The 17,123-nt window shown below is 49.0% G+C and overlaps 1 protein-coding gene across 2 annotated transcripts in view; it reads right to left on the bottom strand.

Annotated features, from left to right (window-relative positions):
• CLPB (ClpB family mitochondrial disaggregase) overlaps window positions 1-16,657 on the bottom strand; it is a 136,379-nt gene extending 119,722 nt beyond the window's left edge. The window contains exons 1-2 of one of the 2 annotated variants that reach the window (XM_019744405.3): window positions 16,177-16,657; window positions 12,381-12,432 (exon numbers count right to left, since the gene is read on the bottom strand). In XM_019744405.3, the coding sequence (XP_019599964.1) occupies window positions 12,381-12,432; window positions 16,177-16,579 (455 nt within the window). In that variant the 5' untranslated portion in view covers window positions 16,580-16,657. The remainder of the gene's footprint in view (window positions 1-12,380; window positions 12,433-16,176) is intronic. The other variant, XM_074335827.2, reaches the window with a different exon arrangement.
• Between the last annotated feature and the right edge of the window lie 466 nt (window positions 16,658-17,123).

Raw genomic sequence — 17,123 nt, 5'->3', positions numbered from 1 at the left:
AAAACCTGTACATGAGTGTTCATAGAAACATAGTAATGTTCACAACAGCATTATTCAAAATAGCCAAAAAGTGAAAACACAAATGTCCATCAATGTATAAATAAAATGTGGTTAATCTATACACGGAATGTTACTCAGCCATAAAAAGAAATAAAGTACTGATACCTGCTGTAACATAATGAACTTTGAAAACATTATGCTAAGTGAAAAAAGCCTGACACAAAAGGCCACATATCCATTTATATGAAATGTTCAGATAGGCAAATACAAAGACAGAAAGTTGCTTAGTAGTTGTCAGGGTCTGCGGAGGGGGCAATGGGGAGTTACTGCTAATGGGACTAGGGGTTTTTTTTGGGGGGACGGTGGTGAAAATGTTCTGGAGTTAGATAGTGGCAATGGCTACATAATCTTATAAATATACTAAAATCCACTGACTGAACTGTACACTTTAAAAGGATGAATTTTGTGGTATATGAATTATGTCTCAAAATGAAAAAAGAGTAAGTGAATGAATGAATGTTTGATCAATCAGCGTTTTGTTACCTTTCAGGAGGCAGAAAGTGCCTTATACCTAGAGGTACCCACTGAGGGCTGGATGTTGCCCCTCAGAAAACCTAAAGAGGGGACTGCATACTGGAGAGAGAGTGAGGGCAGAGCTAAAGTGCCTTGGATCCTGTCTGATCCACGTGGGGGCTGTGGCTGAGCCCTGATGGGCTCTGGGAAGGCTCCTACCCTGCCTGCTGGGCTCTGAACCCCTGGCATTCCAGGGGCCTCCCCCAATTGTTAGTGCTTTACACTCTGTCCATCTCCAAAGGCTGGTCAAACACACAGCCTTCCCAGGAGGCCTGGGTGCTATCCCCCCAAACAAAAGGGCATTGAGATGGAAGCCTCAGCTCAGCCTCAGAGAGGATTCTTATGCAGCCGTAATGGGCCTCCCATCCACATGAATGGAGGATCCCGGAGACCAGGCAGCTTGCCCAGCTGCTGTACCCTCCTGCTGGGTAGCCTCTGGAGAATAAACAGGGTTTCATTCAACCAATCAATCAACTAGCCAGACTCTATCTGTAGCGTGTGCCCTCTGAGCTTCCCGTCAGCCTTGTGTGACTAGCTGTGATGGAGGCAGATGAGGTGCCATCCAGCTTGCTGTGACGGCACTGCCTGGGTGAAGAGACACAGGTATGAAGCAACTGAGGAGAAAGAAAGGCAAGGAGGTAGAAACTAAACATGATACTGACTCAGACTTAAAGGCTATGGGATTCTGGTAAGAAGGATCAACATAGGCCAGAACAAGCAGTGAACTGCAGTGAGAAAAGCATACTTTGGATTCATGTGGGCCTCAGTTTAAACCCTACTACTTACTAGCTGTGAGGTAGTAAGCACTAAATCTCTCTGAGCCTCAAGTTGTCTCATCTGGAAAATGGACATAACACAATCCTTTTTGCAATAGGGTAGCAACGAATGAAGACAAATACAGTATCAGTACACTGCCTCCCATAGAGGGTAGTAGTAAATGACTGCTATTATTATTATCTGTGAGGGTGAGCTTTCTGAAGAGGATGGGCAAAGTGAATAAAGCATGAATAGGATCTAAACAGACAGAGGGATAAGGGATCTGGATTTGGTAGTTAATCTTCAGGAACCTTGTGAACTCGCAGTAAGGCAGACAGAAATGGTTCTTCCTTTAGCTAGAAAACATCTCCCTGAGCCTGGAAGAGCAATGAGAGGAAACTAATCGGGGCAAGCCTCTCTCTGCTTCGGGCCTCACAACCTCCTCACCTGTAAAATGAAGTGGCGGGCACTTCCAAGTCGGCACCTTTGGGCAAATTACTTACGCAAACAGAATTTGTTTCATCATCTGTGAAATGGGGCTAATTACTTGCATAGTGGTAAGGATTTAGTGACTAAAGCCTCACATAATGCCTGCCACAGAAAAGGCATTCAATAAATACCAGCCACTAGTAGTAATATTTAACAATTTCATTAAAATTTTCTTTAGAATATTTACATATTTTATAACATACATATACAAAAATATAGAGGGTGCCAAAAAATGTATACACATTTTAAGAAAGGAAAAAACTGTATTAAAATTGTAATAATATATACTGATAACAAAAGATGAATACAAGTCATGTGTATACATTTTTCTGGCACCCCCAGTATATAATATACTAAAAATTGTTACTAAAGAAATATGCTATAAGTATTAAACAAAATTCTGAATATATGTGGGTTCTTTAAAAAAAGTAGTAAAACTAACCATAATAAGCTGTGTGGTTCTTTGCTCCACTTAATATACATTTACCTTGTATCCGTCAGTCTGGAGGGGCCACACTAAGAGTTCAAGAAAACTGTGGAGGGTAAAAATTGAATATCCAGAAAATTCTCTCCATTACCTTAATTTATTTTGCTAATGAGGGGGCAAAAACCTTGTGTCATTAATAACACTCACTAACCACACCTACAATGTCAGCACTCAGTGTGTGCTAGGTAGACCACTAAGTGGTTTTTCTCATTTAATATTCACAATGGTGTGAAGCAGGTCAGTCACCATCCCACTGCAGATGAAGACGCTAGGGCTAGAGGTCAGGCAACCTGACCAAAGTCATGGCGCTAACACGGCACAGCTGGGACTCCAGCCTGTCTTCTCAGACTCCCAAGTCCTTACTTACCACAGGGACGCCTGCCAGTGACAAGAAAGCCTCTGGTGCAGACCCACGGACAGTCACAGGAGAGAACTACTTACTGCCCTAGGACGACTCTGGGCTTGGGACCCCTACTTGGAAGGGAGGAGCAGGAAAGAAGCTAGATGTAGAAGAACCTCAAACCTCAAAAGTGAGATTTTTCTGAGAAGGCTTCTCACAGGACAGGGACAGGGCGAGACCTGGGACGCAAGCCGCTAAAGGGGAAACTGTAAGCCCGGGAACACAGTAGCTTGATGTTTTAAATTCTCTTGCCTTTTTCTGTTCCTCAGTGTCCAGGAAAATTCTATGGAGAAAAAAATCCAACTGGTCCCAGCCATACGGATAGGATTTGCATTACGGCCGCGACTGAGCTGGGATCCTCCAGCAGCAGCAGCAATGGTGGCAGGGAGGCAGAGCCTGACAGCTGCCCCTGCTGTGGGGTCCCGGGGGACTGCAGCTTTGTGGCCTCACTGCCTGAGTGGCTGGATCGGTGCCCAAGAGTGTGGCACACACAGGCTGGATCCTAATGTTTCTCTGCAATCAGAATGGTTGCTGACCATCCCATCAATCCCCTCCCAGTGCCCCCTAAACCCCAACTCAGCTGCCACTGCTGTTAGAATGAAGACACAGCGCTTACGGCCTCCCAGGACCTGATACTTCTGCTTAGTCTCTAGGCTCCGGGCACCTGCCCTGAGCTACAGTCCCATCACCCTTTTTCCGTCCTTCACATTTGCCATTGTTTCTCCTTCCATAGGGTCTGTCAATAAAAGTTTCTCTGCCAGGAAAGCTCTTCTCACCTTCTTCACCCAGGTTAACTGCTGTCCTCGTTCACTTCACAGCTCCAGCTTCCTTTGGGAAGCTTCCCCTGACAAAAAGAAATCTATTTGACACGCTTAGGATTCTCTGTACTGTCCCTTTGCAGCATTTGTCACAGCTGTAATTTCACATTTGACAATGTCTGACTGCGCTTTAAACTCCATGAGGTGAGGCCTGGACATGTTTCTGGCTTGCTACTGATCCATCAGGGCCTGACGTTAGGAAGCAGCATATAGTAGGCACTATTTGTTGAATGAATAAATGATTGAACTAATTCTCCATTTTTATTTTACTTTTCCAAAGGGAGGCAGTCCTCTGTTTACAGGTTTATTACAACTGTAAATAACTACTAAAATCTGCCTAACTCTTACCATTTACGAAACACTTATACAATATTCAATAAGTATTTGTTAAGGATTTACACGAACAGTGATGAACAACAGTGATGGTCTGACACCTCCAAAACTCACAGTATTGAGAGAGAGAGAGAGAGAGAGAGAGAGACAGACAGACAGACAGACAGACAGACAGACAGACAAGGGAACATGATCCATCCCACCCGAGGGTGGTAAGTGCTATTACAGGAAGCACAGGTGCTATGGGAACGGGCAGGTACCTGGGGGGTTAGGAAAGGTTCCTTGAAAGATGTGACTCTGATGAACCAAAGGATGAGCCTCTTTCTAAACAAGAGTTCACCTGCCTTGAGCTGGCTCACAAGCTCCTGGGAAGGTGGTCTGACAGGTATCATCAAAGATACTTCACAGTCAAAATCACTGAGGAAGTTAAGGGACCACTAACCCAAGGCCACGTAGTCAAGAAGCAGTAGGGCCAACTAGAGGCTCAGTCCCAGGGCGAGGCCCCCCTTCAGGGACATGCCTCCTCCCCACACGCCACCCAGTAGGTCCTGCTGTTTTCTGCCCCTGGGCTTGGCCAACCGCCTGACTTTGCTGGGCTTCCGGGTAGTTGGCTGGCTGCTTCTACAACTCACCTACCCGCAAAGTTCAGAAAAAGCCGCTAATCCCATCTTCCCCGAGTGCCTTCCATCACCAGGGAGCAAGCAAACAAGGACTCAACCAGTCACACACGTCAGGAAAGGTGCCAGGCCCAGGGCCACTCCGCAGAACTGCTTGTCTGGTGAAGGCCCACTTGAGCAAGCCCCGGTGTTTCAGTGTGTGACCTGGATCCTTCCGGAAGGATTCAGTTTTCTCTGCAGAGCTTAACACGGGGAACTGCATTTGAAAGGTCTCAGTGAGAACCCCATTAACAAGACTTGGAAACGAAGACTCAGAAAGGAGTTTCTAAAACTTATTAAGGGTCCCAGAGTCAGTCAGTAACGGTCTCAGAAGTGGAACCCAGGTCTTCTAATCCTAAAAATCTTGTGTTCTTTCTGTAACTTTATGCTGCCTTCCAACACCGTAGCATTCACAAAGCCTGTGTGGGTCACACCCAGGCATTCAAATCAACAGTGTGGGGATCGCAGGGAGCTCTCCAGACAAGCATCACATTACAAGAGTGATGCCAGTTAGGCCTTAACCTTTGGTCTAAGATAACACTTTTTTTATTATTTTTAATTTAACACTTTTGTTTCAATCCACTCAAGACACAGAGACATTTACATATTTGCTGGTTAAGAGAGCTGGATGTTTCGGTTGCTCTGATTCCATCCTTATGTCCAGCAACAATGATACAACAATCGATAAACAGACAGCCTCTCTGAGGCCCCGAGACAGCCAGACGTATTTACCAGCCCGGGTTTCTGTTAATTAGATAAAATCCCTGGATCAATGTGCAGAGCATTTACCTGTGCTGTAGCTAAGCACATTCTGGACACCTTCATCCTGGCACGCGGACAGCAAGTGCCTCGAGCCCCAAGCTGGAGCATCTGGGGACAAGAACCAAACCGTCGATGCAAATCTAAAACAAATGTGTTCAGCCCTCAACATGACACAAGCTCTTCTTTCCTGAACTGCAAGCCAAATCAGGCTTTTTTCCAAAGGCACCTAGTGAAGAAATTTGAGCTGGTATGAAGTCCTTTGTTTTCTAAAACCAGAAACCTAAACAATCTCTAAACTGATGGAGAGTTTGAGAGGCAGCGTGGTATGCAGAGCGGGAAGAGTAAAAAAGACCCATACATTCAACTGCCGGCTTGACGGCATGTGCAATTCAGCGCGTTCAAACCTGAACTCATCATCTGCTTCCCCAGCCTCCTCCTCTAGCATCTTCATCTTGGTGAACTGGCGGCAGCATCTAGGCAGCTGATGAAGCCAGAAAACGGAAATTCATTCTTAACACCTTCTTCTCCCTCATCAGCCAGAGCCAATTCTATTCATTCATCCAACATTCACTGATTGCGTACCTACTACGTGTCAGGCACTGATAATGTTCTTTCCTACCCATCACCAGGTCCTCTAGCTTTACTTCCTCCATCTCTGCTACTGACGTCTCAGTTCCTGTCACCTCCTGTCATCTTCTCTCACCTGGACGACTCCAGTCGCTTTCAACCAGTCTTCCTGCTTCCAGCATGGCTCTCTATCAATCTTGTCTCCACGGAGCAACCAGTGAGCTTCTAAAATTATCGATCTAGATCATGTCACCGTGTCCCTCCCTCTCTCATACAAAGTCTTAACATTCTTCAGTGGCAGCCCACTGCTCTTAGTAAAACTCAGCATCATTAACGTGGCACACAGACCCAGTGTGGCGCGGGCCTCGCTTAACTCGCCATTTCATACCGCTTTCCCCCGTGCTTTCTAGAGTCCATACTGGCTTCTCTCCATTCCTCGACTTCACATCTTTTCTCGACTCAGAGCCTTCCACCTACTGTACCCTCTAACTGAATGTTCTTCCACCTTTCTCTTCATCCTTCAGAGTTCACTTCAATCTCACATACTCAGATGCTTCCCTTACTGATACATACCCCGACCTCCACCCCTCGCATACTCAAGGTTAGATTCCCAAGTGTCTTGTACTTCACTTTTTTAAAAAGTTGTAGGTATCATTCACACTCCATACAATCCACCCACCCAAAGTGTACAACTCAATTGTTTTTAGTACACAGTTGTGCAACCCTGACGACTAACTCCAGTACATTTCCATCACCCCAAAAAGAAACCGGGGACCCATCAGCTGTCCCTCCCAACCCCAACCTCTCCGGTCCTTGTCATCACCAACCTACTTTCTGTCTCTATGGATTTGTCTACCTTGATATTTTATATAAACAGAATCATAGATGTGGTCCTTTGTAACAGAACTTCATTCCTTTATATTGATGAACAATATTTCACTGAATGGCTACATTTTGATTTATCATCAGTTAATGTACTATGAGGTTGTTCCCCTCTTTGGGCTACATCACGTAGTACATTCATGTACATGTTTTCAGTTCTCTGACGTATATACCTAGGAGTAGGCTTGCTGGGTCATCAGGTAACTGTGTTTAACATCTTGAGAGAATGCACACTGATTTCTAAAGCAGCTGCACCATTTCACACCCCACCAGTAGTACATGAGGGTTTCAATCTCTCCACATCCTCGTGACACTTGAGTACCTGTCTTTCTGATTATAACATCTTAATGGGGATGAAGTGGCAGCTCATTGTGGTTTTGATTAGCATTTCCCTAATGACTAATGATGGTAAGTATCTTTTTCACGTGCTTATTCATCATCTGAGTATCTCCTTCGAGAAATGTCTATTCAGATCCTTTGTCCATTTTTAAATTGGGTTCTTTTTTATTGTTGAGTTTTAAGAATTCTTTATATATTGTCGATACAAATCTCTTATTAGATATTATGACTTCCAAATATTTTCTCCCATTCTGTGGCAGAGTTTTTCACTCTCTTGAAAGTGTCCCTTGAACACAAAAGTTTTTAATTTTGATTAAGTCCAATTTATTTATTTTTTTCCTTTGGTTTCTTGTACTTCTGGTGCCACATCTAAGAAGTCTGTGTCTAACTCAAGGTCACTAAGATCTACTATGTCTTCTTCTAAGAGTTTTATAGTTTTAGCTCTTACATTTAGGTCTATAATCCATTTGGAGTTAACTTCTGTGTATGAGTGAGGTCGGACTCCAACTGTATTTTTTGCATACGGATATTCAGTTGTCCCAGCACCATTGTTGGAAGACAAACTGAACTCATTTTCAAGTACTAATTATAATTACATAATTAGTCATCTGGCTCCCAGTTAGACTTTACGTACCACGTGGGCAGGGGCCGTGCCGGTTGTGTTCACCACGGCACCTCCAGCACCAGCCCGAGGCCAAGCTCCTAATAAGCGCTCATACATACTGGCTGAGCAAAGTCCTAATTTTACTATTAATCATAAGCACTCCAGTCTGTGCATTAGTGGTATCATCCGTGTTCCTTAGGCTCACAGAGGTTAGGCAGGCTGTACCTGGTTCTGCTGGTTCTGTTTCTGACTGGGCTCCCTCTTCACCTGGGGAAGGGGTTGTAGGTTCCTCCGGGGTAGGAACTTCTCCTTCCTCGTTGCGTAGCCACCAACAGAAAATCAGCTCAGGGCTAGGCAGAGAGGACAGGCTGGACAGACGATCACTGTGGGACAAACGGACAATGTCCTCTATGACCAGGCCCTTACCTATCTCCAGGCCCTTCTAGCCTCAGACTGGGACCCCGCAACGCTGAACACTATGTAGCTGCCCCCTCCCCACCACATACCCTAGGCTGTGTTTGTTTTGGTGCTACCACTCACGCTGTCCCCTTTGCCTAGAACGCCCTCCCCTTCTATCTGCTAAGCCCGACTGGTATTTTAAGACTTTAATTGGGTGCCATGTCCTCTAGGACACTCCCTGGTCCCCCAAGTTGGTGAGGGGCACGTTCTAGGCTCTTGTCTCTCAGCACTGTCTTCCACAGACGCCACCTTGGATAGGAATCTCACCTAGTCAGGTGTCCCCTGTGCCAAGCATAGGACCCAGCATGACAGGTGCTCAGGAAATTTTTGTCAAATGAACAAATGAATCCAGGAGAGAAAGGGCAGGCAGTCTGAAGTCCAGGTTTCAGACCAGGCTTCCTTCATTAGAAAAGGTTTCGGCTGATGAACAACTGAGTTAAGCACTCTGCAGAAGGCCCCGGCTCCCCACTGGGAGAAGGGAAATGGGGAGGGGTGTTGTCTTTCACTCAAGTTTGCTCTAAGGGAAACGTGATCTCCACTGGAGAACAGGAGGCCTCACTCCTCCTCGCCCTGACAGCTCCTCATGCGGCTCAGCCGGAGCCTGGACAGATGTGCCTTGTCTGCCCTGCGCCCTGGTTTCGGGTGAGTGGTTCCTGAATCCAGAAGCCAGGCTGCGCTTTGGATTGGGCCCAGGCGCGGGGACACCTGCTCGTGCTGCTGACAGGTGGACCGGCGAGGCAGGACGGGTGTCCCCTCCTGAAGAGGTGCACACTCTAATGAAGTTTAAGTGCCATGGGGGAGAGAGAAGGAAATAGATGCCACACAGGGAGAAAGGAGGAGAGAAGGAAGGGAAGTGGAAGGGACCCAGCCTCCCTCTGATACAGGCCATGGAAGTACAGAAATAAGACTGTGGACTACCCGCTTCCTGCTTGCTGAAAAGTCAGTAAGAAGTAACTTTCCCCAAGTTCTGTTGTGCTGGAGAACAGAGGAAGAGATGCCAGGAGCCAGCCTGTGTCCCTGTCCTGGGGAGAAACACAGTCTAGTGGGTAAAGATGAAGCCCAGCCCCCGGGTTTCTTAATGGAAAGAACAGGCCGTGGCAGGGGGCAAGTCCGACCCTGCCCCTTTAGCCGGGCAGGTCCAAACCAGTTAGTTACCGATGCCACAAAGAGCAGGTCAACAGTGCGCACACATCAGGGCGCTGTCCGGAGCTTTGGGCTCCATCATCTCATACTCTGTTGGATGCCTGACCTCTTCCTGATTCGGGTAGCGTGTGAACCCTGCTGGTTTTCCTGTTGATGTTCAGCCTGCTTCTCTCACCTGCCTTCCAACTTTGCTCCTGGATAAGGATTCCTGTCCTTCCACAGGCTGGCACAGCCCTCCCTAGATGACACTCATACCCTCCCAGACCAGAAGGGAGGAGCAGCAGGGCACAGGAAGGGGCGATCACACCCAGTGCGGAGGAGTCAGGAAGGCGTCACAAGGGACACAGCACTGGCGCTGAGCCTGGGAGGCTGGGAGGACTGAAGCAGGTGAGGCGCAGAGACGAGGGCGGCGTGCGTGGAGCCCCCAGGACCTGCAGATTCCAGAGTGCCCTTCGAGAGGTGAATGAAGCACCTCCCCTCTGAGAAGGAGAGCTCAGCCTGCTGCCCTGGCCTCTCCCAAGGCTCTGGGGCTGGGGAGGATAGGCAGACATCCAGGTAGAGACACACACAGCACAGAGCCCGGGAGGGCGGGGGGAAAGGGGAGAGGGCAGTATTACTTGCCAGGTCTGAGTTTTACTCCAAACACTGATCACACACATGGTGACCCAACCATGTGTAAATTATGTGTAAGTTACTATTATAATTTTTTTGAGAATGGGACTCTATCCTGCTATAGGCAAGTCTGTTGGGCAAAGCTAAGGGCCAGGACACACGGAGGAAGAAATTCAGAGCAGCATGAAGCACCTATGCAGAGTCTAGGGCGTAGAAAGGCTGAATGAGGACCTTCCATAGGAATTCAAGCAGGTTTCCTTCCAGCAAGGACGGTCAGACTCTCCCCACCCGCAGCACTAGGCCTAGCTCTGTTAGGAGGAAGAACTGTACTTGGTAGGTTTCATGTCTGTTTCCTTGAAACCAGAGCCAAGGTTACACATCCCTCCCTCTGGTGCCTAGCAGGGCCACTCATTCATTCAGAAGCAAGAACTGTTTTGGGTGAGGAGGAAGGATCTCCTTCTTCAGGCCTTCGTTACCTTAAATTTGTCTTTACTGAAACAGCCTCTCGACAGATCTGCCTTCAGCCTTTCCCCAATTTAGCTCATCCTTCACCTTCTGAATGACCCTAACGGGGCAATTTCACTGCTCAAAAACCTCTCACTCTCCCCAATGCTCTGAAGAACTCCTGTGTGGGCATTCCAGAACCCGCACATTCCAGCTTCTCCCAAATCGCCTTCTATTTCCACGAACCCTGCAACTCTGCACAAGGGCCACCTCGGCAGCAGCGACATGACACCGGCCCAGCAGCCAACATCTTCTGCCCCCGCCTCTGCTCAGCCTGTTCCTTGCTCATTGCTTCAGGGGGCAGGATGGCATGCTGATGGGCTCGGTCTGTGTCTGGTTCATCTCTGACTCCCTCACAAGGGGTGAAGGGAGATTCTGACTGAGTCATCACGCCCGAGAGATGGGACAGAGGAGGCAGGAAACCAACAGGCTAGAAACCGGGAACACACACGTGAAAGCCTCTGCAGACCCTGGCCACGCAGACAAGAATGAATGTTGTGAGTCACACACACACTATCAATTCAATAATTTTCTCTATTCTTTGGGCAGGTTTTTAACTGCTATTAGAAAAACGTGTATTTGAAAGAGCTAAAATAATCAACACGTGAGGGGCTAATGGAATAGGCTAAACTCAGCCTCTCTTGGTGATAGAAAGGTGGACTCACAGCCTTGCCACTCTGCAAATGTACTGCCTACACTGGGCTAGCAGAGGAAAGCAGCAGCCTGGCGGCCCTTAGCCGTTACCAACAGGTGATTCCAGGGTCAGCAAAGGCCTCCGAGGACGGGGCCCAGCCAGTCTCGCCCCCTCACGCCCTCGTACTGCAGCAGAAGGAAGCGAGGCGTGTGCTTCTGGGGACATGAAGATGCCACGCGCAGCCTGCAGTTATGAATGGCTCTTATAACAACAAGCTGACATCTGCGCTGGGTTTTTAAGATGCATCATCGCATGTTTATTAAACTATTGCTCTATCATATTTATTAGGCTACGAAACAACTCCCAGCCCATACTTCCAAAAGTGGTTTATTAAAAACTAAGCCTTGAACATTAATACTCAAAAGCACCCTTGAGAATCAATAATAACGCTGCAGATAAAATGAAAGGGAATCAAAGCAGTATGTCTTGGTGGGGGCTGCAGCTGCCTCTCAACACTTTCTTGTAGGTTTAGGCAGTTGGAGTGGGGAAGAGCACCGAGGGTGTGCAGTCTGGGTGCAGGCCAGCCACCCCAAAGCCCCGACTTCTTATCTACAATGTGGGCGGGGTAGCAGGGCCAGGGGAGTGTCCTGTGGCCATCCAGCTCTCTACAACAGGCCAAAAAGGGGCAAGATTAGGACTAGTGGGGACCCCTGGTTTCACCAAGAACAAAACCTCTGCCCCTAACCAATATCCCATACTGATGCCCTATGCTGGCCCCAGTCTGAGCATCCGTCCTGCCCCTGGGACCAGGCTGGGTCCCGACTGAGTCCTGCCCCTGCCCAAAAACAAGTCTTAGATCCAACCAGCCAGTGGTCATAAGGGGCCCCGCTGAGCCAGGGAGAATTGAGGAATGCAGTCAGCCCCTGGGCAGGAGCCCAGCATGGGCACTCCGGGCCTGCAGGCAGGTCCTTCTAGCCCCCGCAGACCTGGCAGGAAGGTCTCTTCCAGCTCCCTCCCAAATCCCTAAGCCTCTCCAGGGGTGCCCGCCTGCACCCCATCCGGGCAACAAGCAAAGAAACAAGAACAAACTGGAAGATTCAGTGACGAACCCACAGGATGTGGAGGGGACTGCAAACCATGCCCCGTGAAGGAAAAAGCAGTGGAAGGATCCAGAGGTGTCCGGGGGCAAAAAAAAAAAGAAGGTGACACAGGGCTCACCCAGGGAGCCCAGGCGACTCTGTGACTACGGGGCTCAGTTGCCAGCTTAGTGAGGATTTCCTCCAAGGCAGTCATCATCAGAGAAAGGCGCTCACCCACTCAGCCCCTCCAGGGGGACAGCAAGGCCTGGGGCTTGACACTCACCTGCTGACCTCCTGGACATTGTTGGCGCGAGCAGCTTCCATCAGGGCTGCATCTGAAGAGAGACGGGGCACTGGTCAGATCCCTGGCCAGGACGGCCCCGCAGGCAGCTTAGAGGGCCCAGTATGACGGCAGAGGTGGAGGCACTTCAGAAACATGGGTTTTAACAAGGGAAACGGTGCCAAGATGCAGGCGTACCCTGGAGATATTGTGGGTTCGGTGCCAGACCACAAAAGTGAGACTTGCAATAAAATGAGCCCTAATCTTTTTGCTGGTGGAGGATCTTGCCTTCAATGTGTAAACAACACAACATTTGTTGTGATTTTACTGCACAAAGTGATGTGCAATAAAACGAGGGAGGCCTGTTAAGGGAAGAGAGGGCTACACCCCTGCCGACCTGGTATCCCGTTAATGAGGCCTCCCCATCTTCCTATGATAGAGCCCGAACTCTGAACTCCTGTCACCACGGTGAACCCGGTACAGTGCTGGCACCACGTGTTGCCGACGGTAAATGCTGTGTGTGAACTCCTTCACGCTCCATGAGCTCTAAAGCTGTGTGTGTTTTCCATGACTGCCGTTGTTATTCGTCACTCCTCTACCTAGCCCCCCTTTCTCCCCCAATTCCTTTCTCAGCCTACTTTTGAATCTTGATGTCACAGGTCACAAGCCCAGACAGGACAGGGAGGAGCAGGCAGGGGTGTGGACCGCTCTGAGAGGAGAGACAGCCAGGACCAGGAGTCACAGACTTGGCTCCGACACCGTCCGCCCTACTTACCAAGGGCTGCAGCAGCCCCTTTTCCTCTCAATCCCAGCTTCCATGACTATAATCTAGTGGCAACAACAATCCTTGCCCTGACAGGCTCTCAAGACTACTGAGGAGATGAAATGATGGCGTAAAAATCTGCAAACTCCCCAGTGCCAAGCCCAGCGCAGCGAGACACAAAATAGAGGGTTCGGATCCCTCAGGAATCACCTGGCAGAAACGCTAAGCCTGGCCTACCCTGCAGGCTGTTGGCACCACCTTGTGGCCACAAAGAAAAACTGCCCGACTCAGAAATCTCAAAAGACAACAGCAGAAGCACAATTTTTTTACAGTACCACCTCTGTTTTCGAATGTCTCCGTTGATGAACACTTCGGTTTATGAACGCCGTAAATTTTATGGATCTATGGTATCATTAGATAGTAAAATTCATGCTAAATTGCTGTTTTAGGGGTTGATTTTAAAGGTCTGGAATGGTTTAATCCACTTTGCATTACTTTCTATGGGGAAATCGCGCCTCAGTTTTCAAACGTTTCAGAACTTGAATGGTCTTCCGGAATGGATTACATTCGAAAACCGAGGTACCACTGTAGTTAATACCAAGTGCTCACGGAGCCCTGTGTGCCCAGCCTGGTTCAGAGCTGGACCACTGTTGACCACTGGACAGACTCACGTCCTGCTTTGCCTCAGAGAGTTCTCAGTCCAGCCAAGAGACTCATCCAGTGAAACATGAGAGGAAGCACGAGCAGGTTAGAAAGAGAGGCTGTGGAGACAGACCCGGGCTCCCATCCCAGACCTGCCACTTACTTGCTGCATGACCTGGCCAACCCACCTAACGGCCTCAGCCTCAGTTTCCTTACCGGTATAACAGGGATAAGACTGCCACCTTATCAAGCATATGCAAACCAGTTCTGTGGGTCAAACGTTAATGCCTTCACCCCACTTCCCGGCCAGGGCCAGGTCCTTCCTGGTTATCTTCCCCCAATTGTTCTCCAAGCACGCACCCAGCAGCACCCGGCTGGAATGGGAACAAGCATTCCTCAGAGATCCCTGGATCCACTGTTCCCTCTTTCTGCAAAAGGAAGTGGCTTCTACAAGGTCACAGAGGGAGCAAGAAAGGAGTTTAGAACAGGGCCTACTGGCTCCTAAAGAGCACAATTTCTACCACACTGCACTGGGCCTGAGCTTACAACTCCAAATCAGGGGACAGGGTAGCTAGCAAGTCAGAAGGGTCAAAAATGGTCACGGTTTCAGTCATTATCTGTTTTGGTAAATAGATCCTAGTCCCCTTGCTGGGGTTCACCTGCCACAAAGTCCAGTCCAGAGCCCCCAAGAACCTCTAAGGCAAGACCTTGGATACCTCCCCCAATCCATCTAAATATACTGGCTCGTGACATTCCCTGAGCTCATGAATTTTCCATGGCTCTTCACTGCCTACAGGAGAAATTCCAAACCCTCCTGCTTGACATCCAGACCCCCCTCCATCTACTCTCACCTCATCCCAAAGACCCCCATTCTCCAACCAGGCTGGCCACTCTGCTAGCCATTGCACGCACCGTGCTGGCCTGTGGCTCCCATATCTTTGTTCCCTGAAGCCTTTGCTACTACGTTCCAGACACTATGATGGACAATGTGAAGGTTTAATTAAAGAAAGAAAAGATGCACTCCCTGTTCTCAGGAAGGCCATAATGAGGCCTTTTCATCTCTTGCCTCATCCTTCAGAACTCAAGTTCAAATTCCCCATCAGGGGGTCTCCAATCTTCCAGGATAGTTTTCCGGTTGGCTCTGTGATGCCCCAACTACACACAGACCACTCACCAGACCCACGGGCCTAACTGCCTGCACTGTCTTCTGCCTGCACGGTCCCCCTAACTAACTCTGTGTTAAGTTAGGAGTTCCACAACTAGCCCCAAACAGGACACACACAAAATGCTGCAAGTTATAGAATCATAGCGTGCCTAAGCTAGAAGAGCCCTTAGAGTCTCTATTTCAACATCCTCATTTTGTAGATAAGGAAACAGGGCCAGTGAGAAGCAAGAGTTTAAAGTCAATAGGAGTCAGAAGTAACCAAAACAAGATCCCAGTTGCCCTTACTCCCAGTCCAAAGCCTTTCCTTACAGCTGCTGAATAAACAAATGTCAAGGCAGTCCCCCCTCTTGTTCCAAAGTCTTAAAGCTTGAGATGCATGGACTCTGTGAACACCATGCCTCAGTCTCCCCACTGAAGGAACAACTGAGAACCTGAGTGGTTGGACTCATGGAGGCCAGAAATCTGGCTCTCTGCCCGCTCTCCCAGTCCCTGCTCAGCTTCATGCACCCAGGTGAGATGCCATCCTGGGTCAACCAGCCTCCATAGTTGCTTTGGGTCTCTACAGAGCCAACTTCTAGTCTTCCTTCTCCTGCCAATGGCCCCATATTGCAAAATCACTTCACGCCTGAGATCAGGCACAGCAAAACCCAGAGAGTCTGATGGACAGACCCAGGAGGCTGAACTACAAGAGGAGTCAAAATAACAGCACTGTGAGAATAATGAGAAATTATCCTTCACTGTATAAGTTGGAAACTGAAGCCAGAGAGCAAGGGATGAGCGGTGGCAAAGATGGGATTGAAACCAAGTCTTTTTTTCCTTTCTTAGGCCACCTTAGGGATAAACTTTTCTAAACCATCTAGCGGTTGCCCTTAAAACACACCGCAGTTTCCTCACCGCTCAGAAGAACGGGACCAGACAAAATATTAGCGCATAAAAGGACCATGCTCTAATTTTAGATATTTAGTCCAATGCTCCCATTGTACAGATGGACATAGTGATGCCCAAAGAAGAGAAGCTGATTTATGATGGGAAATTATACAACTCAGAGGCACTAAGATCTACAGTGGAAACTCTACCCCTGTGACTAGATGATGTCTGGGTCCCTCCAGGAATGAGATTCTGGTGTTCTAAATCTATGAGTAACTCCCACCCTCCAAGGATAGAGTCAGGACACTCCTCCCGCCTCTCCAGCCTCTCCCTCCTAGAACCCATACTGCTCCGATAATCACCCTTGTTGGACGAGTTCTTGCTGTAACAGTGAACCACCAGAGCCGTGGCCAAGGCCCATATGCCCAGTCCGGCCCTGTTGGGGACCCCGTTACAGCTGTCGTGTCCTGGGAGTGTTTCTTCCAGGCTAGGAAGGTGTCCCCATGTGGCGGCTGCAAGGCACTGGGTCTCGGTGCGTCCTCCCTGGCGCCCCCTGGTGGCTGCCCCTCCTCGGGTGAGCAAGGCCAGCGATGTTCCAGGGCGCCCTCCGATGGTGTTCCTCAGCCACTGTGGCTCCCCGCAGCCCCCGATGGTCACAGTCCGGCGGGAGGGACCTCCATGGCTCCGGAGCGATGGGGACCTGAGCAGCTGGAGGAGGAGCCGCGGCGCCAGCGCTGTTCTCCACAACACCAGGGATCCCAGCATCGTGACAGCTGCTCCGATAAGCCCCTGGTGCCGGCCCCTGTGCTGGACACGTCCAACATGGCTGCCGCGGCGCGTTCGAAGACGCCGCGAACGGGGTGGAATTACGCACTACCTCACGGGAGTGGTAGTCCACAGCCCCAGAGCTTTCCGCAGCTGAAGAACGAATAAACTACAATTCCCAGAAAACTGTGGAACTCGCGTCACAATGACTGCCGCTTTACAGGAAGCCGGGGCATGTTGGGAAATGGAGTTCGGGCGGAGGGCGTAGCAAGAAGGCAAATGACAAGGTGGGGCGTGGCGATTAAGATGCGAATCCCTGATCAAGTTAAAACACGCGACTGAGTTTCTGAGTAGTGTAAATCAAACAGGGATCTTCTGCAGAGGCCTATTATGAAACCTATGCTTATTTCTTTTAGACTATTTCTCTTTTAAGCCTGAGACAGTTTTTCACAACGATGTCTAGGGTAATTGGTGCACCTGAAATAGGAATTCCTTTTATTTTCCTACACAGACTTCCTTTCGGTTGAAAAACTGACTCCTGGTC

Source organism: Rhinolophus sinicus, chromosome 14 (assembly GCF_057876585.1).
Source record: "Rhinolophus sinicus isolate RSI-liver-muscle chromosome 14, RSI-T2T, whole genome shotgun sequence".
NCBI lineage: Eukaryota > Metazoa > Chordata > Mammalia > Chiroptera > Rhinolophidae > Rhinolophus > Rhinolophus sinicus.
The sequence above is the reverse complement of the archived record's forward strand: the minus strand, read 5'-3'. Positions and strand labels throughout refer to the sequence as shown.